This window comes from Engystomops pustulosus, chromosome 1 (genome assembly GCF_040894005.1).
Source record: "Engystomops pustulosus chromosome 1, aEngPut4.maternal, whole genome shotgun sequence".
In the NCBI taxonomy this organism is placed as follows: domain Eukaryota; kingdom Metazoa; phylum Chordata; class Amphibia; order Anura; family Leptodactylidae; genus Engystomops; species Engystomops pustulosus.
The window spans coordinates 14834338-14861350 of NC_092411.1; the positions used below are offsets into that span (position 1 = coordinate 14834338).

At 45.1% G+C, this 27013-nt stretch overlaps 1 protein-coding gene across 2 annotated transcripts; it reads right to left on the bottom strand.

The window, feature by feature from the left end:
* Positions 1-9116: 9116 nt before the first annotated feature.
* Positions 9117-22225, bottom strand: FECH (ferrochelatase). Of its 2 annotated transcripts, none has more exons than XM_072133812.1 (11): positions 21996-22225; positions 18315-18426; positions 17921-18040; positions 15620-15768; positions 15059-15193; positions 13244-13350; positions 12969-13067; positions 11980-12087; positions 10938-11102; positions 9870-9929; positions 9117-9419 (listed from the first exon to the last, which is right to left on the bottom strand). In XM_072133812.1, exons 1-11 carry the CDS (start codon positions 22054-22056, stop codon positions 9285-9287), a joined length of 1251 nt encoding a protein of 416 aa, XP_071989913.1. In that variant the 5' UTR covers positions 22057-22225; the 3' UTR covers positions 9117-9284. The 2 variants fall into 2 exon arrangements, with proteins under 2 accessions (XP_071989913.1, XP_071989921.1); XM_072133820.1 differs by lacking the exon at positions 21996-22225 and adding an exon at positions 21932-21950.
* Between the last annotated feature and the right edge of the window lie 4788 nt (positions 22226-27013).

The window sequence follows — 27013 nt, forward strand, 5'->3', positions numbered from 1 at the left end:
AATATAATGGGTTATGAGGGGGCACTGATGATACAGGGCACTATTATAAGGGGGCACTGATGATACAGGACACTATTATAAGAGGGCACCAGTGATATAGGACACTATTATAAGGGGGCACTGATGATACAGGGCACTATTATAAGGGGGCACTGATGATACAGGACACTATTATAAGAGGGCACCAGTGATATAGGACACTATTATAAGGGGGCACTGATGTTACAGGGCACTATTATAAGAGGGCACTAATGATATAGGACACTATTATAAGGGGGCACTGTTGTTACAGGGCACTATTATAAGAAGGCACTAATGATATAGGACACTATTATAAGGGGGCACTGATGATACAGGGCATTATTATAAGGGGGCACTAGTGATACAGGGCACTATTATAAGGGGGCACTGATGATAAAGGGCATTATTATAAGGGGGCACCAGTGATACAGGGCACTATTATAAGGGGGCACTGATGATACAGGGCATTATTATAAGGGAGCACTAATGATACAGGACACTATTATAAGAGGGCACCAGTGATATAGGACACTATTATAAGGGGGCACTGATGTTACAGGGCACTATTATAAGAGGGCACTAATGATATAGGACACTATTATAAGGGGGCACTGTTGTTACAGGGCACTATTATAAGAAGGCACTAATGATATAGGACACTATTATAAGGGGGCACTGATGTTACAGGGCATTATTATAAGAGGGCACCAGTGATATAGGACACTATTATAAGGGGGCACTGATGTTACAGGGCACTATTATAAGAGGGCACTAATGATATAGGACACTATTATAAGGGGGCACTGTTGTTACAGGGCACTATTATAAGAAGGCACTAATGATATAGGACACTATTATAAGGGGGCACTGTTGTTACAGGGCATTATTATAAGGGGGCACCAGTGATACAGGGCACTATTATAAGGGGGCACTGATGATAAAGGGCATTATTATAAGGGGGCACCAGTGATACAGGGCACTATTATAAGGGGGCACTGATGATACAGGGCATTATTATAAGGGAGCACTAATGATACAGGGCACTATTATAAGAGGACAATTATGATACAGGGCACTAATATGAGGGGGCACTAATGATACAGGGTTATAATGATACAGGGAACTATTATAAGGGGTCACTGATGATACAGGGCACTATTATAAGAGGACAATTATGATACAGGGCACTAATATGAGGGGGCACTAATGATACAGGGTTATAATGATACAGGGAACTATTATAAGGGGTCACTGATGATACAGGGCACTATTATAAGGGGTCACTGATAATACAAGCCATTATTATGAGGGGGGCACTAATGATACAAGGCACTATTATGAGGGGGCACTATGCAGGGGACCATTAAGAGATGTTTCTAATATTATGGAACACTGTTTCCCAATAAGTAATTTGAGTTTCAACTAAAAACATTTTGTCCTCTTGACTTGGACACATTTGAGACCCCTGAGGTAAAACATTAAGGACCAGAAAACGTGCAGCATGAACTGAGGCCCAAAAAACGTTTACAAAGTATTGCGCGTCCTTCATTGTCGGTGCGATCTGACCACACGCTGCGGAGTGCAGAGCACCCACTGGAACACTAAACGCTGCGTAACCAAGACGCCCGCTGACGGATCGAGCGGGAACCATTTTGGCGACTCATAAAGAATCAATCAGCCGTCGGATTGTAAACGCAGGATGTAATTTGCGGAGCGCCATGTAATAGATAGCCAGTTAATTAAACGCCGTAGTTTGGATATAAAAGCGACGTTGTCGGCCAGGGTTATGGATGCGGCCTCGGCGCTCGCACACGTCAGCGCTCCCCCGGACCGCCGTTATTTATTTTCCGGAGTAGATAATCTTTTGTAATTCATAATTGATCACCTGGAAAACAACTTCATAGATCCGTCGATACTCAGCAGAACTCTCCGATGTGTAGAATTGTTTAGCGCAATGGATAATCCATGCAATTCATAACTTAGCTAATTAAATCCGCCCGGCGACTCATTGAGCGCTGCTTACATATTCAGACGGTAAGTCCGTCTACCCCCGGCCTCTAATTCTGCTAATGCACTGCTCTCGGCTAGACGCACACTAATTCATTGCTGGAGCGGCCAAGCCACAGGCGCGTGGTCCACAGCAAAAGCCCCCGGGGGAGGAGGGCGGGCGGCGCTGACCGTCCTCAGGCCTCTAAGTGGAATCACATGAAGTCACCGAGGACGGGAGGCACTTGGGATGGGGCATTAGTGCAATGGGTCAGTGATACAGCTGAGGGCAATTATATCTAAACATTGGGGCTTATTTACTAAGGGTCCGCGGATCGCAGTTTTGTCGGACTGTCTGGCGTTTTTGGGGATTGCGCTTCTGTGACAGGTATTTAGCAGGGGATTGTGTCGCATGTGATTGGATTTTGGCACAGCGGCGCCGGCTTTCATGCGACAGAAATCGGGGTACTTACATGCACCGGGAAGACGAAGGTGAACTCCTGAGCGGGGAAGCGACACATGCAGGATATCGGGCGCACAATCTTGGTAAAACACACCGGACTTCATCCTCGGCGGACAGTCCGGATCGGGGATTGTGACAGGACCGGGTAAGTAAATGTGCCCCAGTAGTATGGATAAGTATTGGGTCAGGCATTTTAAAGGAAACCTACCCTGAGGTAGGACATGGGTCAGCCTATTGGGACACTACCTTTAAAGGAAACCTATCATGCGGAATCAGAGGTAGATGTGATGGTAGATTATTCCTGCTGCCTCTGCCCTAATCTGTAATGTAATGTAATGATCCTGGAACATAACTTGTTACAAACTTTATTTTAGTAATATGTAAATTACCTGCAGAGGCTACTCAGTAGCCTCTGCAGCTAATTTACATATTACTAAAATAAAGTTTGTAACAAGTTAGGTTCCAGGATTATTAGATTACAGATTAGGGCAAAGGCAGGAGTAGGAATCTACCATCACATTTACTTCTAGTAGTAGAATCCTCATGGTAGGTTTCCTTTAAAGGTTGTGTCCCAATAGGTTGACCCATGTACTGCTGAAGTCAGTGTTAGGTATTGTCCCTGAAACGATATGTAATCAGACCTTTTCGTACATTGTTAGTAGCAGCAGAACTGTGATATATGAATTTATATGCCAGTATTGTAGCTTCATCAAGTGCACTGAGGGTGTGTCCTTACACTGCTGTGCTCTGTGCTCTCTGCAGCTATTGTTAGCTGTTGCCCCTGAGAGATGTATAATCATACCCTTGTGTATGTGGTTAGTAGCAGCAGAATTGTGATAAATGGATTTATATTCCAGGATTGTAGCTTCATCAAGTGCACTGGGAGTGTGTCCTTACACTGCTGTGCTCTCTGCAGCCAGTGTTAGCTGTTGTCCCAGGAGAGATGTATAATCATACCCTTGTGTATGTGGTTAGTAGCAGCAGAACTGTGATATATGGATTTATATTCCCTAATTTTAGTTTATCCAAGTGCACTGGGGGTATGTCCTCACACTGCTGTGTTAGGTATTGTTTTTGGAAAGATTTGTAATCAGACCTTTGTGCGTCTTGTTATTAGCAGTAGGATAGTAAAATATTTATTTATATTCCAAAATTGTAGCTGGAATTGGAACTCTGGGAACTTTTCCTCACACTGTGCTGTGAGATCTCTGCTATACAACCCTCAGCCTCAGGCAGCTAAACTGATCTGAGTGACTGCTTCAATATTAAAGGACAACTACCACCAGGATGAAGGATGGTAAACCAAGCACACTGACATACTGGTGTGTGCTCCCTCTGGCAGGATCCGCTCTTCTTTTAGCTTCTTATTCCCTGGTTTTAACCAAAAAAAATGTAAATTATGCAAATGAACCTGAGGGGCTCCAAATGGAGACTGCAGCCCCTCAAGCTAATTTGCATAATTTTTTAAAACAGGAGCTAAAAGAAGAACAGATCCTACCAGAAGGATTACACAGCAGTGATGTCATGTGCTGGGTTTACAACCCTTCATCCTGGTAGTAGATGTCCTTTAAGTACGATGCAGCTTTAACTTTGAACAGTGGGGAAGGAGCTTACTGCAGTGGACAGCAGTGTGAGGACACAGACACTTAGAGAAGCTACAATCCTGGAATATAAATAATATTTTTCACAGTCCTGCTGCTGCTTCTAATAACACACACAAAGTTTTGATTACACCTCTCCTAGGACAATGCTTAACCCTGGCTGCAGAGAGCACAGAGCACAGCAGTGTGAGGTCTGATTACACATCTCTCCTAGGACAATGCTTAACCCTGGCTGCAGAGAGCACAGAGCACAGCTGTGTGGGGACCCACAATCCTGTCCTGGGGCTTCATGTTATGGGTGCCCAGGGGCGATCAGCTGGGTGCCGGCCTGACTTACTTGTAGCCACAGTGGAGATTTTGGAGATGTGTTCTGTGTGCAGGAGAATGTGGCAGCGCTCGGGTCAATACCGTACAGACCGCACAACCCGCGCCGCTCTATATAAAGAACAATCAATGTATTGAATGTGATGGTCAAGGCTCGGCGGCCGCGCTGACCACCCGATAAATGTAAGCGTCTACATACGGGAAAGGTCTGAAGGAGGAGACAGACAACAATACTGGATTCTAGAGAACAAACATATTATACATTCAAGAGATATTATTCTGGAATGTGCTAAGTGCCCCCTGCACCTGCCGGAGGCAAATACTCATAGATAATGCCTGGATCTCAATGGGATAAAGTGGTATAGGACAGTCACCTCTAGTAGTGATAGGAGGACACACTGCCCCCTGCTGGTGTAATGATATGGGGCGCCATGGCATAGGACAGTCACCTCTAGCAGTGATAGGAGGACACACTGCCCCCTGCTGGTGTAATGATATGGGGCGCCATGGCATAGGACAGTCACCTCTAGTAGTGATAGGAGGACACACTGCCCCCTGCTGGTGTAATGATATGGGGCGCAATGGTATAGGACAGTCACCTCTAGCAGTGATAGGAGGACACACTGCCCCCTGCTGGTGTAATGATATGGGGCGCCATGGTATAGGACAGTCACCCCTAGTAGTGATAGGAGGGCACACTGCCCCCTGCTGGTGTGATGATGTTGGGGCCATGGTATAGGACAGTAACCTCTAGTAGTGATAGGAGGACAAACTGCCCCCTGCTGGTGTAATGATATGGGGCGCCATGGTATAGGACAGTCACCCCTAGTAGTGATAGGAGGGCACACTGCCCCCTGCTGGTGTGATGATGTTGGGGCCATGGTATAGGACAGTCACCTCTAGTAGTGATAGGAGGACACACTGCCCCCTGCTGGTGTAATGATATGGGGCGCCATGGCATAGGACAGTCACCTCTAGTAGTGATAGGAGGACACACTGCCCCCTGCTGGTGTAATGATATGGGGCGCCATGGTATAGGACAGTTACCCCTAGTAGTGATAGGAGGACACACTGCCCCCTGCTGGTGTGATGATGTTGGGGCCATGGTAAAGGACAGTCACCTCTAGTAGTGATAGGAGGACACACTGCCCCCTGCTGGTGTAATGATATGGGGCGCCATGATATAGGACTGTCACCCATATTAGTCATAGGAGGACATAAAACCCCCTGCTGGTGCTATGCATGCATTGGACTGAGCTCAGCTCTAGTGCTGCAGTTATATGATGAGCTTGGTTCTGGTGCTGTATTTATGTACTGAACTAGGCTCTGGTGCTGCAGTTATGTACCAAGATGCCCCAGAAGAAGCAGGGAAGGGGGAACCCCAGGGTTGGGCTGTACTAGTGGCATGTGAACATTCATTGGATATTATCATACGCTTGCTTTTAAGATTAGTTTGTCAGTATATTCTAATAAATACTTCCTACTGAAACCCAGCGTTAATCTGCACCACATTCACCCTTATACACTTTGTGAGCTCTTCCCAGAGAGAAGCCGGATATTGAAACAGACTGTTCATGAGGCAATTCCTCTACAGCCAGAAATTGTTAGAGATGTTGCCGGTGTTGTTACCACATTTCCACCAACCCAAGTCAGTGTAGAGAAGTTGTTCTCTAGCCTAAAAATACTTGGGTCACACTTGAGGTCATCTATGAAGGATGATCTGATGGAGGGGATACTGTTTATAACAACAAATTCATAAAACAAAATATTACTTAATACATTTTTTGTTGAAACTAAAAGTGTTTTGCCGATTTACAATTTATTATAGTTATAGTTCTATTCCAATAAATATTTTTTTAACTTCTAGCTAAATAACTGATTGTATCATAATGGTGATTACAAGCCGCGTTATTCTGTGAATTTGTCAATTCAAATCTACCATTTGATGCATTATGAAGCAAACATACCTTGAGAATGCAGTAGCTACACTGATGCAGAAACATATCTTGTTTAATCCCTGAGCTGAGTGGTTTTGCTGAAAAAAAACAATTATAAAATTCAGGATAAAGAGTCTCTGTCGCTCCTTTGCTCGGCTTAGCACTTCTCCTCTTAGGGTGCAGCCACACGCTCAATTTTTCAGATGCAGTTTTTGAAGCCAAAAGCAGGTGTGGATCATAAAGGTTGAGGACTTATCATTAAGAAGTGCTGATCCTCCTCTATTATTACTGCACTCCTGGTTTGGGCATCAAAAACTGCATCCGAAAAACTGAATGTGTGGCAGCACCCTTACACTGCTCAGGAGAATGATGTAATCACTGACAGGCAGAAGTAATCAATCACTGCACCACCCCTGTCTGGAAAGTCCAGGAAGCTCTGTTTAATGTGTTTATTTACTGCAATGAATCCAGCTTTCCCAAGGTTCTGCATGTCATAATAGTCTTTTCAGGAGTCAGACGTTTGGCTTACTGACTCCACAGCCCTGCCTGGACCCAGAGAGGTTGTCTCTCTCTCTGCCCATTTACTAACAGATATCAGAAAACCCACAGAAATACCAAAGACGTATAATAACGCAACTAAGAAAATGTACTTCACATCTGCTTGGATAGAACACACATTTAATGTATAAGTAACAAAAATCTTATCCTTCCATACACAATCATAGCAGTGTTATAGTTCTGAGTACTACAAGACCCAGCCAGCACAGGCAGCCGTCCCTCATAATAAGTGCACCGGTGTAAGAACATTAATATGGCTTAATCCATAGGATTGTGAGACAGTAGGACTTCAAGATATGGAAAATTTAAAGGACACCTGTCATCAGGTCTCTGCCACTAGTCCTGTCACTCCTACCTGTTGGAGCAGCTCACAAGGATCCATCCCAGCCTTTATCTAGTTATTTCATACATTAATTATTATAGAATCATCTTATCTTTATTATGTAAATGAGGCTGGTCACATGGTCATAGGCAGTGATGTCACCCCTGTTACCCCTCCCCCTGCTCATGTCTGTGTGTAATGTATAGTAAAGCATTGCCGGTGTCTGTGCTTTATCTGCTGTCATGCTGCATCCTCCTAATACACAGACATCAGCTACACAAGTACCTGACATGTTCTGCTATAACATGGCTGCCTGGAGCTGTTGCATCTCTCCTATATATACACACACACACAGGCTGCAGGGGGCGCCAGCACAAGGAGGAGCCATTATACAGGCTGTCAGTCAAGCACTGGGGGTGTGGCTATACCTCCCACTCATGAATAAGCTGGACAGCTTGAATATGCTAATGACTCATTGGACATCTCACAGGTCTTTTGCATACAGCTTTAGGACCTCAGGGTGATGGCACACATGGCGTTTTTACCGCATTTTTAAGCAGTCTGTCAAAAAACGCATGCGTTTTTGACCAGTTTGAATTAAGATAATTTGGCAAACCTGTCAAAAACGCATGGTTTTTTGACGGACTGCTTAAAAACGGCCAAAAAACGCATTCAAATCGCCATGTGTGCCATCACCCTCATTGCTTACTGGCATGTAGAGGGACAATGTAGGGATAGAGGCAATGCTCTCTAATGGCAGTTTATGAAAATATATTTCGTTTAGGGGGGTTATTTTGCCCGACGGTTCTCTTTAAGACAACTGGATGTGGCAGCATGAGTAGCGGTTCCCTCTAACATCTTATGGGCTCAGTCTTTCTATATACAAGTCATAATATGGGCTCCCATGGAAAACTATGGAGCTCTATTACATACTGGAAGTTCTTGTGACTATGCGTGGGTTAATACAATTGAGCTCATCTCTCCCTTCAAAGACGTGGCCCCTATACACACACTTAGGGGAAGCGTTTGGGCAGTGTACACACATGGACTGGCAGATAAATACTGCATAGACATGACATGTAAAAGGGTCATCAGAAAAACGGTGGAAATTTATAACAATATGTGAAAATTCATTGTAATGGACACCCTCGACCTATTCACCTGAATGAAGCCTTGATATTCCCTGAAGAGGAAGCCGACGAGGCAGCGCCATATAGAGAGAACACCCCTTCATATATGACATGTCTTAGCCAGGGCCAGAACATTATTATTATTTGACTAGAGAACTCTCACAGCATCTCGGCAAACATAGGGGTTGTTCAAGATGGAAGGACAAGATACCAAGCTGAAATACAAAAAGAAAATTTTTTACCCATCCACCCCCTCATTCCAGCACCACGGCTCCTGTCCACACTGCTCGGCATTTGTACATAGGCTTCAGCAGTAATATCACATTGGCCTATCTCTAGTAAAGTTGAACACTGTGATGTTCGGCTTCGATGAGGGAATATCTGCCATACACAGAAATCATCAGGGACAAGAACCGCAGCTCTGGAATGTAGAGGGAGAAGTGAGGAGAGTATAGGTTATAGGTTGCAGCCTATGCCTGGCCTCAGCTAAATATGGTGATGTTTGGCTGAGCTCAGGTCAGTCATGTGATCCTTGTAGCCTATCACTAGCCTCAGCTGCACATTGTCAGGCGACTCATAGACTGCAACAGTTTGGTTCATCGTTGTTGTGATGTTGCAAACTATTAGATTTCCTCACTTTACCCCCTCTGTTAAACAGCAGCAGTTCCTGTCCCTGTCGATTCTGACCTCATCCATACATCATGATGATCAGCTGCAAGTGACCGTTGTACGCCCCAAGGAGGGAGCCGCAGCGCTGGAATGGATTGAAGGAGAGAGGTTAACATTCCTTTTATTTTTGAAGCTGGAAGAACATCCAAGACAACCCCTTTAATAGAAAAAAAAAAAACTGCAAATAAAAAAGCATAAATGTTAAATTAAAAAAAGTTACAAATTGTGTGCGTTTCAGAAAAAAATAAAGTCATGATGAAAGTCTGTGCCTCCTCACAGCTTCTGATTCAGGAAGAATTCTTTTGCGTCTCCGCATACGGGGTTAACGCACATCGGGCAGCGCAGAGTTAACTGTTTCGAGCAGATCTCATTGGACTTGAGATGGGAAAGAACTAAGTCGGCGAGAGCCTGATGAGAAAAAGTGGGGGGGGGGGGGGGGGGGGAGAAAATTAGAGGAAAGGCTAAATTAGACAAAAGAAAAAACCAATAAAATGTAAACATTGTTGCACACGTAAAACGCGTTGGATGCAATCAAATAGAGCAAAACTAAGGCAAATCTCCAAGTTTTCCCTCATTGATTGCTCCGTGCTGCTTTCCCCATTCTCAATCCCTGGTGCCCCCCCGGGAAGACATTGTACAAAGGAAACCTTGTGACTTTCTAAGCAGCGGCTGTCTCTTCCAATTGTGTGCGCTGTGTATAGCCTCCGCGCAAGTCTGGGAGTGTTTATGCTAACTTGGCTTCTTCCCACTTAAAACGAGAATGGATTTTTGCGCATTGTACCAGCGGTGAGAAACGAGAGCCAATAATCACCGTCCCGCAGTCAATAGCATTAAACCAAAGTTTAACAATACTGATACCTTGGAGAACAATGGATTTCCATTAAGAGATTCGGACCGTCTGATGTTCTCCACTCCGCACTGAAAGAGTCGAAGAGAAAGAGAGGAATGAGTCTCGCGGCCGCCGTTGGTGAGCGCGATGCTTAGAGCTCACCGAGAAACTTAGGGATATGATTGCACCATGAACTTTGTGGGGGGGAGGGGGGGGGGCGGTACACAAAACTTGCTGGAAAGTTTCAAAGAAAAACTTACTCCATAGGGTTTTTTATGATATAGATTTACTACGTTATGTAAATGTTATTAATGAGTCTAGAAAACTTTTGCACTGCTTTTTAAAGGCTGCAAGGATTTAGCATATAAAACACTGGAAATAAGTATAAAACTATAGTCTCTCCTGTTTATATTACACAAGGATTGGATTTCTAGGCGTCACAGAATTGGACTCCCTACTGGTACGAACTTTGGATAATCTCCGTCTTTGTGGCATCTAGAAACACAATCCTTATGCAATTTTAAAGGGGAGATTTTCCACTTTAAAATTACACCAAAAGTGTGCCATGGTAGTGAAGTTCTAGCTGTCTGAAGCCTGCCCCCCCCCTCCTGCAGCCTGTCAGCTGGAGGCAGAATGGAGGAAGAGGGAGCGAACATATGTAATGTGCTATAAGCAGCTACATGGACAAGAGGAGCTCATGTATGGAAAGTGCTACCGCTAGACATGGAAAATTGGGGCCAGTAATTCTAAAGGCAATAGAGTCATAAGAAATTCACATTGCATTCAGGGTTTGGAGAATTATGATGATGTTCCAGAAGATGAAGATATGAGAATATTTAAATAAAATTGTTGTAATTAAGCCCTAAGGCTTAATGTTACAAGATTTCCATCTGGGAGACTGGAGCGTATAATGTCATTAGTGAAATAGATTTCTACTATGTAATTACTATTAATCTGATATCCAAGACAGATCCAGGGGATAGATTACAAGGTTCTTATTATGGCCACTTATAGGATTCCTACAATAGAGGCCTGGAAACAGCTCTAGGCTTAGAACTTTTTGTGAAATAACCAAACATAAAGTGTAGTGCACTTACCTCTTTTCCCAGATGCCCGGCGTATTCTATATCCAGTTCATATAGAGTTTCAATATGATCGCTGGTGAAGGCTATAGGGACTAGTAGAATATTTTTCCTCCCTTTTTTGCAGAGACCCTTGATGGTTTCGTCTGTAGAAGGGCCTAACCAGGGCATGGGTCCGACCTGAGGAGACGAAGCACAGGATAAAGTCAAGTACAATGGTGGAGGAAGAAAAACCTGGTGCAAAACCTGATCCATAGCGCCTTCTTTCATTAACCTACCGTTTTTTGCCACTGGAACGGTTTCACCATCATATAATATGCTACATCTCCACCAAATTTCTTATCCATGGCCTTATTTCTTCCAAAATCAACTATTTATGCTAATGAGCCACAAGTTGCTCTGGCTTCACAGGCTGTTACACTGCAGCAGCATGTATCAGCCTCATTCCCCACTGCCTGCTCTGCACTTCCTATAATCTCAGCTGTAGTGAGCACACAGTGTGAAGTGGAAGTGCTCCTTCAGAATGTGAGGCTACAGCACAGTGGGTCACTGGTAACAACCCCCCCACCCCCACAGCTTTTCTGCATGGATCTATGAATAAGTGTCCCTGATAATTCTTAATGTTGATGGTAGCTTTTATTTAATATTCACTAGATAACCAACGTATTATACACACAAACACTGAAAACAGGTCATCTAGTGATGTAGAGTGATAGCTCCATCTAGTGTTATCAGATGAAACCAACACCCATATGAATGTACCACTGCCGTACTGTACAGATACAATATAGTCCTATGTGCTGGATACAACTGGAAATTTTACAAATATATCATAGACGGAAACCTCTGGGGGGGGGCTCAGTATTAACATGTTTGGACTAATACAACTGCACATAGGCGCTCTCCTAAAAGAAGACCCCCCCCTGCTTCAGGGCAATACAACCAGCCGAACTAAACAAATCTATCTGCGTCCAGGTTGGGGGGAGCCTCAGCTGCTGCTGTGTTATGTGCGGGGGTCAAGAGAGGGGGCTACAACATTTACAAACAATTTCCATACCTTGGATTGCCATACAAGCCTGTAAGGGTTTGAGAAGTTAAGTTTCTCCATCACTTTTTGCACGGTGGCACCAACTTCCTGAGGGTACGGATCCCCCCGATTTACCACCTGTATAACAGGAAACAATATATGTAATTGCACCAGAATTTGGGCACAAACCAAGCCAACAAATAGGAGGTGCAAAGTACGTTCTGCGCCATACATTCTGCACCATTTATTCTGCAGTGGCTACGTATGGTCCTGCAACTCAAATTACATCAAGGCTACATACAGTGGGATCCATCACCCACTGCCTACTCCTGCTTCTCACTGAAAGACAGAGCTGCTGAGCAGGGCATCTCCTAGGTCACGGACCTTATATGGACATTATATTATAGCACTGGGGAATATCCCTGAGCGTATACTCAGCGGAGGCACAGGGGTGAAGCAGTACTGCTGCATCCGTCCCCCCTGGGTCACAATGGCCTCTGCTAAGTGGATAAGTCGCAGGATGGAAAGAAAAAATGTGCACCTAAAAAGGGGAGAGTTACTGCTTAGTCGAACAGTACACCACAAATTTTTACCCATGTGCGCCTCAATTATCCAGCATGAACAAAAGTGCACCAAAGAAAAAAAATTAAAATGGTGGACTCTGTCAGAGCAGTTTTAGGGGGTGCCGGATTCATGAAGAACATGCAACACATTTCATGAATCTGTCGCACACTGCGGTTTGCACAATTTTTCATAAATGTGGGCCAATGTGTACTAGGCAGATGGAGGAAAAAGCTTTGCCTCCATCGGCCAGTACAAGTCTGTAGGTACGCTCTATGCATACATCAGAAGCCGTGCCGCCATATACACGGAGCGTAAAAAAAAAAAAGTGGTGTGAATGCTAGAATGTATTAACCACAAAGACAGTGCAGAACTGGGGAACTGACCCTGGTGATCAAAGCTCCTGAACATGGACAGAATCACAAAACAGGAAAAGAAAAAAACCCCAGCGTACGTACAGACATTGGCAAAGAGTGTGCAGAGAACAGAATGACCACGTCCGCCCGCTTCTCTTCTGGAAACATCTCCAGCTCTTTCTGGATGTGATCTGCAAAACACTGAAGAGAAAATAATAATTTCATTTCAGCATCATAAATGAAACAATCAAACACCATCCTTTGCTTTACATTTTCAATACCTGTACTTATTTCTGATCTTGTTCAATAAAAAAAACCAAACAAACTCCCCTGTTATCACACAGACACCTCTACTAAAATCATTAGTTCTGATTTACCTGGATCAGAAGAGGATGCGTCGGCCATCGGTCAATGAGACTCCATTTCATACTGGGATTTACACCTTTAGATTTATAATATCGGTAAATTGCGTTCAAACTGCTTCCTGAACAGAGCAAAAAAATAAATAAATAAAATAATGAACATGTTCAGAATGAAAACGACATTTTATTTGCATTATTATTATGGTGTAGGATTACACCACTTATTTCTTCCAAATACAGGTCCTCTCCTGACCATTGGCAGTGCGCGTTATTGCAACTAAGCTCCATTCACCTCCATATAGATGAGCTGCAATACTGGTGCAGACCATGGTCAGGTGCGGCTCCGTTTTTGGAAGAATGCAGCCATGTTTTTCAACTTCGAAAAAACCTTTAAACTGATGATAACCTTTTAAAAAATGATGCTAATGAGCCAGAAGGGCTCTGGGGCATTATCAGAGTCCCCCCCCCCCATGCTGAAGCTTCAAAGGATGTTACACTGTCTCCCCTTCCCACGTCTTCCGTAATTTCATGTGGGGGAAGGGGGTTCGGGAACAGTGTAACAGACTATGAAGCTACAGCACTGAGAGCCTCTGGTAACACCCCGAAAAGTACCTGGCTGATCTAAAATAAAAACTTTTATGATTATTCTGAATAATATAAGAAGTTTAAAACGGTCACGGTGTCTGGAACTATGAGCAAGTCCCTGGTTTATCATGCCTTACTATGATGGTAGATTTCCCTTAAGGCTGAACATCCCTACCATGTCCAACCTGAAGTCTGGCAATGTTTTAAAAACAAGGCAGCCATGCATTTTAGAATTCTTGATCCTTTATGTAAAGCATAACTGTAATTTCAGATGATTTTTGATATTTTGTATGTGTGTGAGTGTGGCTGCCCATTCAACAGCCGGAACATGGAGAATGCACTATCCACTATCCTTAGCGGGAAATATGGCGCAAATGGAGAGGGATAAGGAGTGCCGACCCCCTTCTCCAGCCAGTGGTATGCTACATGTTCAGTATATGCTACAACCGAGTATAGCAGATGTTAATGTGCCAGAGGCCTTAGGAGGCTTTCACACAAATGTATGCTACGTCCGGGCAGGGACCCAGACATTGCATATGTTCGGCTGGAGAGGTGAGCGCCCCTTGACTCATAGGGAGCCATGCAGCTGGGCCGTACGTAGAGTGAAGGATACAGCATGCTCCATCTTTTATCCAGCGACGGCTTGCTACGATGACACATGTTGTGCTGCTTGCACAATGCATTTCTATGGCAGATGTATGCTAGCTGCCATTCATATGGCTAACATCAGGCCGCCATATACGTGTGCATGAAGCCCTAGTTTGTAAAGCACGACTGCAATGTGCCTTTTAGTGACAAAGTTACTTCTACGTTGCCAAGGCAAATCTGTATAGCAGATTGAGCTGTGTTAACCCCTGGCTGTAGTATGCTGTGAGCAGTATAAACATCATGACTGTAGTATGTAATATGTAGTATGTAATAAACCCTGGCTGTACTATGCTGTGAGCAGTATAATTAAACATCAACCTGAAAGTGGAGCGGTTAATCCTCCCTTCTCAGAGCTGTTTAACCAAACACAGGGAGGCAAGATGTGAGCTCATGCGGCCTCCATAAACACACACTGTACAGGCTGGGATATGCATCTCTATGGGAGGGAGGAGCTCGATTTATTTTTTTTTTTTACCAACTAAGCAGAATTTGTTAATGAAGATATTAGAAAAATGTTCACCACATCCCTCGCACATAATATAAAATATATTCTGTCAAAAGACGGCTACACTTTTAAAGCTTCTTGCATGTCCTCACCTGTAGTGGAGCAGCTATACTGGGGGTATTGTGTGAAGGCAATCGCTCTCTCTACGCCGTCTTTTTCCATTTCTTCTATGGCAGCTTCAGTAAGTGGATGGACGTAACGGAAACCGATGTAATATTTATGAGGCGCTGTAAAAAAGGAGAGATGTATTAGATTGTCAGCTCTTGGCTCAGCGATTAAGAAACAATTTTTTAATATTTGTTTTCCCATTTTCAACAGAAGTGCCCAATGTTGGTTACACCGGTCATGCACAGATGGCGGGGTATTAGTGTAAGGAGTTGGGCAGCTGGATGTCAACATGCCTGATCCTTTACCCCCAAAGGAGAAGTCTCAGCCATCACACACATAGCTGAGCTGAGCATGTACATGTAGAGGAAGTCAGGAGGAATAATGGTCTAGGGATGATTGTACATGGATATATTTGAGGTCTTAAATATATGTCCTGAATACAACAACCCCTCATGCTCCATGGGATGCCATATTTTATAGGAGATTTCCTGTAGATGATAATGCTCTATAGGTAACCTTGTATACTATACGGAGCATTTACTCACCTGTGGCCGGGGACAACTCATCCAGCAGCTTCACCATGCCTTGTCCTTGAAGCTCTGTCCATTTTTTAATGGGGGATCCACCACCAATCTTTTGGTATTGCTCTTGAATTTTTGGTGTGCGGCGTTTGGCAATAAAAGGTCCAAGTTTACTAAAACGAAAGAAATAATTTCAGAAGGCAGCAGATTTATCTATCTACATCTAGGAGTGCATTGGGACATGTGTCTGACACCAATATTCACTAAGACTGGAAGATTTTCTTCTATTTGACTATTCCGTGGACACTCTCCATCCTGCTGCACCAGACCCCTACTCCGGAAGTGGTAGTGTAATAAATTCTAGCCCTGGTTAGTCTACCAACGATGCCCAGACTGTGTGTGAAGTCGCTCATACGTCTGGATTTTTCCATTTAATGTGGATTTAGACCGAAATTGATCCATGCAAAGTTAGCACTTGATTTTATGCTGGACAATGAGGTCATGTGCCAACTTCTACAACTTACAGCTCTGGTTGTAAATGGGCCAGGATCCATGTCTTCTATTATTACAGACTGCACAGTTGCCGCCTTAACCCCCGCAAGACTGGACCCTTTTCTGCTTTTGAAGTTTCTGTTTTAAGTGACAACAATTTTTCTACACATTGTTTTCTGCAGGACAAAGTGTACTTCCTGGTATTTAATATCTCATGTAATGTACTGGGAAGCAGGAATAAAAAAAATAAATAAATAATTGCCTAATTGACCAAAAAAAACCCCTAAAAAACGCAGTTGCTCGATTTGCTTACAGGCTCTGCTTTTATGAATGTAATCCAGATGATACACACTATATATTCTTTGGGTCAGTACAATCAAGGAGATATATTGTTTGTGTTATGTTTGAATAACTTAAAAAGATGTTGCTGTATCAACTTATTCCTACACCCTCTTTTTCATACTTTGGTGTACAGACCTGCGCAAGGAGTAAGCTGACATCAGGGCTCAAACTTCTGACTCCAACTCCTCAATTTACCTCACTCTAACTCCCACTCTGCCAAAATGGTCACAACTCCACAGTCCTGTTTTTCTCATCCTGGTTCCTCTGATCTGTAGCAGAGGAGCTTCACTTCTGAACATGTCCATAAAGTGCAGTAACACGTATCTCAACTAAAAGCCTAGAAGAGGATGCACAACCCAAAGTCTGTCAAGTCTGATCACCTCCAACAGCTGATGGAAGGTTTATTGGTGCAGGAGGCCGGGTAGCGGAGAGTGCAGCTGAGATGTCGTTCCTTCTAAATGGCATCTCCTGCTGCTCCACTGTGTCCCGACTCTGGTTGTATGCACTGGCGTCAGGACCCAGAGCAGAGTGGTCCTGGAGTGGTAAGTACTTATCAGCTGTACTGTAAGGCTTCCGGGACTTCCATCTTTCCTGGTGCAGTTCTGGGTCCTGATGCCAGCGCATGTCTCAGAGCTCAGCGTCACATGGAGGAGAGCAGAAGCTGCAGTGTGGTGCAGGGAGGAGAAAAGGGGCCCGGAGGATTTGTTTTTATCCTCCAGTATCTGCACTGGGGGTCTCTACTATGACGGTCTGCTCTGAATGCAGTATTTGGTTGCTGGAGTGGTATTTATTGCTGTACTGTTGGATTTATAATTTATGGAATGGTACAGACATTTAATGAACAATTCATTATTTTTGCAAAAATTATTGAGCACATACTGCACTGTTGAGACTGAACCGATTTCTTTCATATTTGGAAGTAGTCCATTGGATCAGGATTACACAGCTCTTGCTGAGGTTTTGGGGACTGTACAATTATTAGATCGCATTTTATTAAATTGTATTGCCGTATATTGCCAAAATTGGGCATTCAGTGATGGTGTGATTACAGTTGGACAGCCATAGGACCCTCTTAGAGGGTAGGGGTTAACTTACTGGTCCGTAGGGGGTAACAGTGGTTGACCCCAACAGAACACAAGAATGGGCATCTGTTGCAACCCCAAATCTATCTCGAAGACATGGATGGCGATAGCTGCGAACTTCACTTCCACTTCTATCAGTAAATGGAGGGGCAGTGCACATACCCATGCGGAAATTGCCTCTCCATTCATTACAGATACAAAGGACCCCCTTTTCTCCTGATGCATGAAGGTCCCACCACGGGACCCCCCCCCCCTAAAACTCAGCAAGTTATCCCCTATTCTGTGGTTAGGGGGATAAACCTGTAGTGACTGGACAATCCCTTTGATATGCTGTAGCTTTTCATAAATTGTAAGATATTTAGGAACACTTCTGGCAGTAGACCTAGCGATACCACCACACAGCACTTACCTCTGTGCTGGAAGAGTCATCAGATCTTTGTCTAAAAACAATCGGAGAAGAAAATCATGCACATCATCGAGGGTCTCCGGACCACCCATGTTCAGCATCAGAATGCCGGTTTTGGGTTTCCTGTATAAAAACACATACTATAGTTATGGCTTAATGAATATGATGCAATCAGAGCAAACTGAGAACGCTGCAAGCTACATACAGTACTATGGCTTATAGATTTCTAAATGGCGTGAACAAACCCCTCCCTGTTACATGGCATCCAAATGCTACATAAGCGCTGGCACAACCCTTATAGAGGGCTGTACAGTTATAGGGAAGATGCAACCCATAGACTAAGATGCTTTATAGCCAAATACGCAGGAACACCCATAACAGACATATGGACACATACCTCTTATCAGGGTGCACACGAGCCGTCGCTTCTACACCCTGGGACGCTGCAGCAGCTGCCATCGTAGATTGCCACCGATGATTCAGTGAAGATGCTGTCGCCTCTGACAGGGCTGCAACAGGGAAAACATTTGTCAGTGATAAGATTTTTTATCTTACACTCTCAGTATTGTATGGAAAGGTGAACCTGCTGGACCGAGCTCCCAGGCTGCCTGCAGCTCAATGAGGTCAATATACCAATGTGATCATATTTGATCATACTTTGTCTTCAAGACCTCTGCTTGCTGTCTTGTTTCACCCAGAGGCGGGAGATCTCTAGTAATTCTCCTATCCTGCTTCTACTATATCCAGTCTAAAATTCAGGATGATACATTGTATTCTAGGAATCTGGATAGGAAGCAACAGTGACAAACCCTCAGTCTTGGAAAGTAATGAAAGTGACTCTGCATTTAGAGTTTCCACATTCTGCTTTATGGATTTAGCATTTGGGGGAAATGTTAAGATATATAATCCATCTCCGCAATGATCAGCTATTCCTCCCGAGTGACCTGTACTACCTTCTTGTCACCAGCAGATGTCACTGTAGTAGTTAATAAGGTGAAGGGGAGATTTTTAAAAGGAACACTACAAAGTTATTCAATGAATAATATATGGTGAAGGGTCTGAAGGAAGGAGCAGGACTCATTCTCATTGTATTTATAGAGCCTGGAGTCCTGCTCCTCTCTAAAGCCCTCGCACAAGGTAGAATTCAGGGACTCAGTGGTGACTGGAGTGTTCCTTTTAAGTTTCATAATAGTGACATGTGGCAGATCTTATCACGTGGGTAACGCAGCAGGTCTGGTTATACACAGGATCAGGGCACAGTGTAAAGCATCAGGTCTGGTTATACACAGGATCAGGACACAGTGTAAAGCATCAGGTCTGGTTATACACGGGATGAGGACACAGTGTAAAGCAGCAGGTCTGGTTATACACGGGATGAGGACACAGTGTAAAGCATCAGGTCTGGTTATACACGGGATGAGGACACAGTGTAAAGCATCAGGTCTGGTTATACACAGTATCAGGACACAGTGTAATGCAGCAGGTCTGGTTATACACGGGATGAGGACACAGTGTAAAGCATCAGGTCTGGTTATACACAGTATCAGGACACAGTGTAAAGCATCAGGTCTGGTTATACACAGGATCAGGACACAGTGTAAAGCAGCAGGTCTGGTTATACACAGGATCAGGACACAGTGTAAAGCATCAGGTCTGGTTATACACGGGATCAGGACACAGTGTAAAGCATCAGGTCTGGTTATACACGGGATCAGGACACAGTGTAAAGCATCAGGTCTGGTTATACACGGGATGAGGACACAGTGTAATTTATACTTTTCTTTGCACATATTAGATTAAATGTAAATTTAGCCAAGAAATGAAATAAGAGACTCACAAGCGTCATCTACATACAAATAATGGGATAATCAAGTTATGTCACCAAAAGCCGCATACAAGTCAGAGCTGTGGTCCTTACAAAATACTATCTCAGAAGACCCTGCCCTTAAATGCAGAAGTACAGTATATAACACGCTGTGACACAGTATCACTGTACTGTATGTAGCAGTGACTCCTACCTCCCCCATCTGCACAGACCAGAGTTATCTAAAGGACACCGACCTTGTGTAATATTCAGTGCTTCCTCTACATCAGGGGTGCACAAACTTTTTTTCAGTCCAAAGGTTGAATAGCTAAACCTTACAGAGGGCCCGATTTTACCCCACTAAACTACTAGTACTACTATGAAATGTCCTTCCACATGAGACAAGTGATGTTTAGTGGTTGCAGGGGTAGTGTCATTTCAGTTCTATCGTCTGTTCCATAGCACCTAGAAACATGCTTTGTGTGTCATATTAAAGATAAGTACGGTACCTGCGACCCCATCAGACCATTCGTTTTCATGATCTGTGGGGGTCTCATCATTGAGACCCCAACTGATCAGCAAGTTAGGGCTTAGCTTGTTTGTGGGAAAACCCCTTTAACTTAAATAGTAACAAATTATTTGAATGATGCTATTCACACGGTTGGTTTTAACTAATCATCTTGTAGCATAATACAATGTTCATATACGGTATATTCACCCACTGTGCGCCAAAAGTTTCTCACTTGTAACCACCACATCAGAAGCACCAGATATCACAACACTGCACAAAATACCACTCCAAACACTATAACCTGAAATCACAAGAATGCAGAACACCACCTGAATAAACCGAACTGACAATAACTGCACAAAGTAACTCCCCAGCAGCGTCATACAAATGGCGCAGCCTCTTGGCCGGTTGCCCACAAGGAAATTTGTTCTGACAAACTCGTTCCAAGGACATGTTACTGGGTCGAACCCAAAACTGCTGAACAGATCTCTGCGTGTCCATTCACCAGTCGCAGGTTTGGTCTGGAACTCAGGCGCATGCACGGAAGAAACACATGTCCAGCACAGTAATGAATCTGAGGCACGGACCCCAGACCAGACAATACATTATAATACAGACCCCAGTCATCTGAAGCTTCTTTCTTCAGGGAGTTGTAAAACTGGGAAGGGGGGCAGAGGCAGGAGAGGTGGGGCAGAACATGCAGGAGAGGCGGGGTAGATATTTTGGTGTATGGTGGGGGTGTACAGTATGACTGGTGGGAGAAACAGCTGAGGCAGCAGCTATCTCTTATCAGTGAATCGAAAAAGTGGATCCAATTATTTCCCCTTTAATAAAAAAACAAGTCCGGCCCAATGTGACCCTTGTTACATCAGTATGAATGGTGGTCCTAGCAGGCCGGCCGTACCCCTGCTCTACCCCCCTGCACCAAATACACAGGGGTCCTAACCGGCCAGACAAGTAGTCAGTGACCTGTGACTCTCCAACTGTAGCTGAAGTCATGCTGGGACATGAAGTTCTGCAACCGCTGGGAAGTCACTGCACACAATGCTATGAAATGTCATACACAGCGCCTCCTAGAGGCAAGCCATAAAGTTACACACAAAATCATACTTCTATAAGGGGTTTGCAGGAATTATGAAAAATCCAGAAAAAAGGAAGCGATTGCCCTCTGGACCGCCATATAGCAGATGCACCCTCCCAATATACAGTCACCTGTATACAGAGGTAAAATATATAGAGTGTATACACAGGTCAGGAGTGTGGCAGCCGGTATACAGAGGTCAGATATATAGATATATATAGATAGGTCAGGATGCATATATGCAGTGCAGCAGCCTGTATACAGAGGTCAGGATGCATATATGCAGTGCAGCAGCCTGTATACAGAGGTCAGGATGCATATATGCAGTGCAGCAGCCTGTATACAGAGGTCAGGATGCATATATGCAGTGCAGCAGCCTGTATACAGAGGTCAGGATGCATATATGCAGTGCAGCAGCCTGTATACAGAGGTCAGGATGCATATATGCAGTGCAGCAGCCTGTATACAGAGGTCAGGATGCATATATGCAGTGCAGCAGCCTGTATACAGAGGTCAGGATGCATATATGCAGTGCAGCAGCCTGTATACAGAGGTCAGGATGCATATATGCAGTGCAGCAGCCTGTATACATAGACAGAGGTCAGTCAGTGTATATACATATACCCATGACAGCAGTCTGTATATATAGAGAGCTCAGCCCCCTCCTCCTCCGTGCACTCACTGTTCCGCAGCAGCCGGCGCGCTGCTCTCAGGGCCGCCATGTTTGTAACAAGTCCGAGCATTCCCTCAGTGTGCGGCTCCGGGCCGGGCTGCAGTTATACAATGGGCACACCTCCGGGGGCAGTGCCCGCCACACATCTCTCCATAGAGGGCAGAGCCGGCCCGGGAGCCGCCCTCTGACTGAGCGCCCGGAGCTGCAGGCGGAACTCACGAGCAACTACGGCGGCTGCTGCATCCATCCTATCACGTCACCTGTGTCACCGAGAGCGAACCATAGCGGCCAATCAGAGCGCCGCTCTTATAATTCACTCTCAGCCGCGTAGGCCAAAGCCCGAATCTGACTGGTTGCTACGGGAGCATGCCCTCATAGTAACCAATAGGATTACAGCTTTCACTTTTGCTATTACAACCTGTTTCACTACTAGCCAATAAGAGCGCTCTTTACCTCAAAAAACTTGTTCCAGAAAAATGAAAGCTTTAATCTGATTGGCTCCTGCGTGATCTGATCATAATGTTTTTAGCAATCTCATGTTACTAGAATGTACATAATGGGCCTAAGAAAAATTCATGTAATAATCAAATAAATCCATTTTTCATTTAACTGAAAGCTGTGATGTGACAGTTTTTATGCCAGTTCATACATGACAACACAATGATAATAAACATATATAGGTCACTTAGTTGACATCACATAATATACTGTGGATTCCTCAATTTTCTTATAATATATTCATCTCAATGTATCACTCAGTGATGGTCAGCATACCTCCCAACTTTTGTGGAGGAGAAAGAGGGACAAAATGGCGGCGCGCGAAGCGCGCCGCGGCGATTTTTTTACCCACAGAAGCCACACCCTAGCCACGCCCCCTAACCACACCCCCTGGCCACGCCACTGCTCATACCTTCAACGCATCCACTGGCACCAATGTATATTTATGTATATAATTGGGGGGCATATTCCACTCCCCCTAGACAACGAGCATGCCCTCCTAGACAACGAGCATGTCCTCCCCTAGACAACGAGCATGCCCCCCCCAGACAACGAGCATGTCCTCCCCTAGACAACGAGCATGTCCTCCCCTAGACAACGAGCATGTCCCCCCCTAGACAACGAGCATGTCCCCCCCAGACAACGGGCATGTCCGCCCCCAGACAACGAGCATGCCCCCCCCTAGACAACGAGCATGTCCCCCCCAGACAACGAGCATGTCCCGCCCAGACAACGGGCATGTCCGCCCCCAGACAACGAGCATGCCCCCCCCTAGACAACGAGCATGTCCCCCCCAGACAACGAGCATGCCCCCCCTAGACAACAAGCATGCCCCCCCTAGACAACGAGCATGTCCCCTAGACAACGAGCATGCCCCCCCCTAGACAACGAGCATGTACCCCCCCCTAGACAACGAGCATGTACCCCCACCTAGACAACGAGAATGTACCCCCACCTAGACAACGACCATGTCCCCCCCTAGACAACGAGCATGTCCCCCCCCCCTAGACAACGAGCATGTCCCCCACCTAGACAACGAGCCTGTCCCCCCCTGTGGCTGCGTGCCCTTTTTTGTGTGTTTGTGTTATTTTTGTCTTCCAGGACCGTGCCTGCTGTGGACTGCTTCCGATTCGAAGGATTACATCGATGACCGACAGTTCTAACAAATAAAATGGTCAACGAGGGTGTGTCTGCGTTTTTTGTTCAATAAAATTTTCTGAAAACGGTGTGATTTATTTTTTTGCGACACTCTTCATAGTTTGCCGTAGTAGTGGTGCCGGCTAGATGACGGTGCTCATTACTAAGGGCTGGCCTTAGTGTTTGCCTTAATTTTTTTGGCAAATTCACACTAACGCCCATACCATTACCCCGGTACCCACCGCCACCAGGGGTGCCGGGAAGAGCCGGGTACAAACCAGTACCTGACCGTCTATAGATGGTCAGGTAGTGGGGCGGCTGCAGGCTGTTATTGTTGCGCTGGAATAGCCCCCTAACAGTGGCCTATCCCAGCTCAGTAATGGCAGGCTGCTGCTGCTTTTTTGTATCAGGCTGATTTGAAAAATAGGGGCACCCCATGCCGTTTTTTCTTCAAATTTTTGACAAAAATATGCGTGGGGTCCCCCCTTTAAAGGGGGCTCCCAGGCTGTTTCCCCCATTTTTACAAAAAAATGGGGGGGAAAAACGGCATGGGGTGCCCCCTATTGTTCAAATCAGCCAGATACAAAAAAGCAGCAGCAGCCTGCTATTACTGAGCTGGGATAGGCCACTGTTAGGGGGCTATCCCAGCGCAACAATAACAGCCTGCAGCCGCCCCAACACCTGACCATCTATAGACGGTCAGGTACTGGTTTGTACCCGGCTCTTCCCGGCACCCCTGGTGGCGGTGGGTACCGGGGTAATGGTATGGGCGTTAGTGTAAATTTGCCAAAAAAATTAAGGCAAACACTAATGCCAGCCCTTAGTAATGAGCACCGTCACCTAGCCGGCACCACTACTACGGCAAACTATGAAGAGTGTCGCAAAAAAATAAATAATCACACCGTTTTCAGAAAATTTTATTGAACAAAAGACGCAGACACACCCTCGTTGACCATTTTATTTGTTAGAAATGTCGGTCATAGACGTAATCCTTCGAATCCGAAGCAGTCCACAGCAGGCACGGTCCTGGAAGACAAAAATAACACAAACACACAAAAAAGGGCACGCAGCCACAGGGGAGGACATGCTCGTTGTCTAGGGGTCAGGGGTAGACATGCTCGTTGTCTAGGGGGGGGGGGAATGCTAGTTGTCTAGGGGGGGGACATGCTCGTTGTCTAGGAGTCGGGGGGAGACATGCTCGTTGTCTAGGGGGGGGAATGCTCGTTGTCTGGGGGGGGGGACATGCTCGTTGTCTAGGGGGGGGGCATGCTCGTTGTCTTGGGGGGGGACATGCTCGTTGTCTAGGGGTCAGGGGGAGACATGCTCGTTGTCTAGCAGGGGGAAATGCTCGTTGTCTAGGGGGGGAAATCCTCGTTGTCTAGGGGGGGGACATGCTCGTTGTCGCAGTAAAGGGGAGGGGTCCTATGGAGCGCAGTAAAGGGGAGGGGTCCTATGGAGCGCAGTAAAGGGGAGGGGTCCTATGGAGCGCAGTAAAGGGGAGGGGTCCTATGGAGCGCAGTAAAGGGGAGGGGTCCTATGGAGCGCAGTAAAGGGGAGGGATCCTATGGAGCGCAGTAAAGGGGAGGAGTCCTATTGAGCGCGCAGTGAAAGCCATAAAAAACACATTTGATATTTTCCTTCCCGCTTCCCAGTACAGGGCCTGGAATATTTAATACTGTCACTAGGAAGTATAATTTGTTACGCAGAAACAGGCCGCACACAGCTCTGTACGTGGAAAAATAAAAAAGTTATTGATTTTTGAAAGTGGGGAGTGAAATATGGAAACGCAAAAATTGTTCCGTCAGAGTAATGGAGCAGGCGGCCGTGTATGACCATTCTGCTCCATTACCGTCATAGAGCGATGACATGGACCTTATGTGGACCCCAACAGACCCCTTGTTTTCATGATCTATGGGGGTCACATCACTGAAACCCCCACACATCAGCAGGTTAAGCCCTGTCCTATGGATAGGGCCTAACTTGTATTTGTGGGAAAACCCCTTTAACCCCTTAACGCTCTGCGCCGTAGCTCTACGACGCAGAGAGTATAAGGAGTGTATGAAGAGGGCTCACGGGCTGAGTCTTCTTCATACAAGGTGGGGGGTTTTGCATGTTGCAGAAAACCCCCACCGCTAATAACCGCAGTCGGTCATTGTCGCCGGCAAAGTCTTTTTTACGATCGCTGTGCCCCCGAACGTCATCGGGGGCGGCGATCGTTTGCCGTGGTAGCCTCGGGTCTTCTTTTGACACGAGGCTACATGGCTTCTGCAGGTTCGTTACAATGAGCCAGAAGTATTGCAGTATATGGTAGGAGCGATCTGACCATCTAGGGTTAATGTACCGTAGATGGTCTAAGAAATAGTGGAAAAAAAAGAAAAAACAGGTTTTAAAAATAAAAAAAATTTATAAAATATTAAAAATTCTAATCACCCCCCCTTCCCTAGAACTGATATAAAACATAATAAACAGTAAAAATCACAAACATATTAGGTATCGCCGCGTCCCAAAATGCCCGATCTATCAAAATATAAAAACGGTTACGGGCGGCGGTGACCTCCGAGGCGGGAAATGGCGCCCAAATGTCCGAAATGCGACTTTTACACCTTTTTACATCACATAAAAAATGAAATTAAAAATGATCAAAATGTCGCACAGACCTCAAAATGGTAGCAATGAAAACGTCGGCTCATTTCGCCAAAAATGACCCCACCCCCAGCTCCGTGCACCGAAATATGAAAAAGTTATTAGCGTCAGAAGATGGCAAAAATTTTTTTTTTTTTTTTTTGCACACATGCGTTTAATTTTTGAAAATGTATTAAAACACAATAAAACCTATAAATCCGGTATCACCGCGATCGCACCAAACCAAAGAATAAAGCTGAGGTGTTATTTTGAGTGCACAGTCAAAGTCGAAAAAACTGAGCCCACAAGAACGTGACATGTGCGGTTTTTTAAAAATTTTTTTCCACATTTGGAATTTTTTGCAGCTTCGCAGTACACGGCATGTTAAAATAAATAACATTACGGGAAAGTAAAATTTGTTACGCACAAAATAAGCCCTCACACAGGTCTGTACACGGAAAAATGAAAAAGTTATGGATTTTTGAAGTTGGAGAGCGAGAAATGAGAGAAAAACCCTGCGTCCTTAAGGGGTTAAGGGATTAAGTATATGGTACAATAAAAGCAGAATAGAAGGGCACTGGGGGGGTTAGGGATGGGGGCAGGGGGTCTATGGAGGAAAGTGTTTAACCCTTTAGCTGCTGCCTGCAGTCACTGTAGAGTACCTGTTATCACACTGCAGCAGCTGCACACACTCGGCTCTGCTTCATCAGACGAACTTCAGTGAGGAGCAGGAGGAGGTGGGGGCAGGGAGCCATTGATGTAGCAGTGCT

Bases quoted from the DNA above. Each gene is read 5' to 3' on its own strand.
- FECH (XM_072133812.1), bottom strand. From the start codon at position 22,056: ATGCTCGGACTTGTTACAAACATGGCGGCCCTGAGAGCAGCGCGCCGG. The intron at 13,068-13,243 runs GTAAATCAGAAC...TTTTCTCTTCAG, and splicing joins CGCATCCTCTTCTGATCCAG to TGTTTTGCAGATCACATCCA. The intron at 9,930-10,937 runs GTAAGTGCACTA...CGACTCTTTCAG, and splicing joins CCGGGCATCTGGGAAAAGAG to TGCGGAGTGGAGAACATCAG.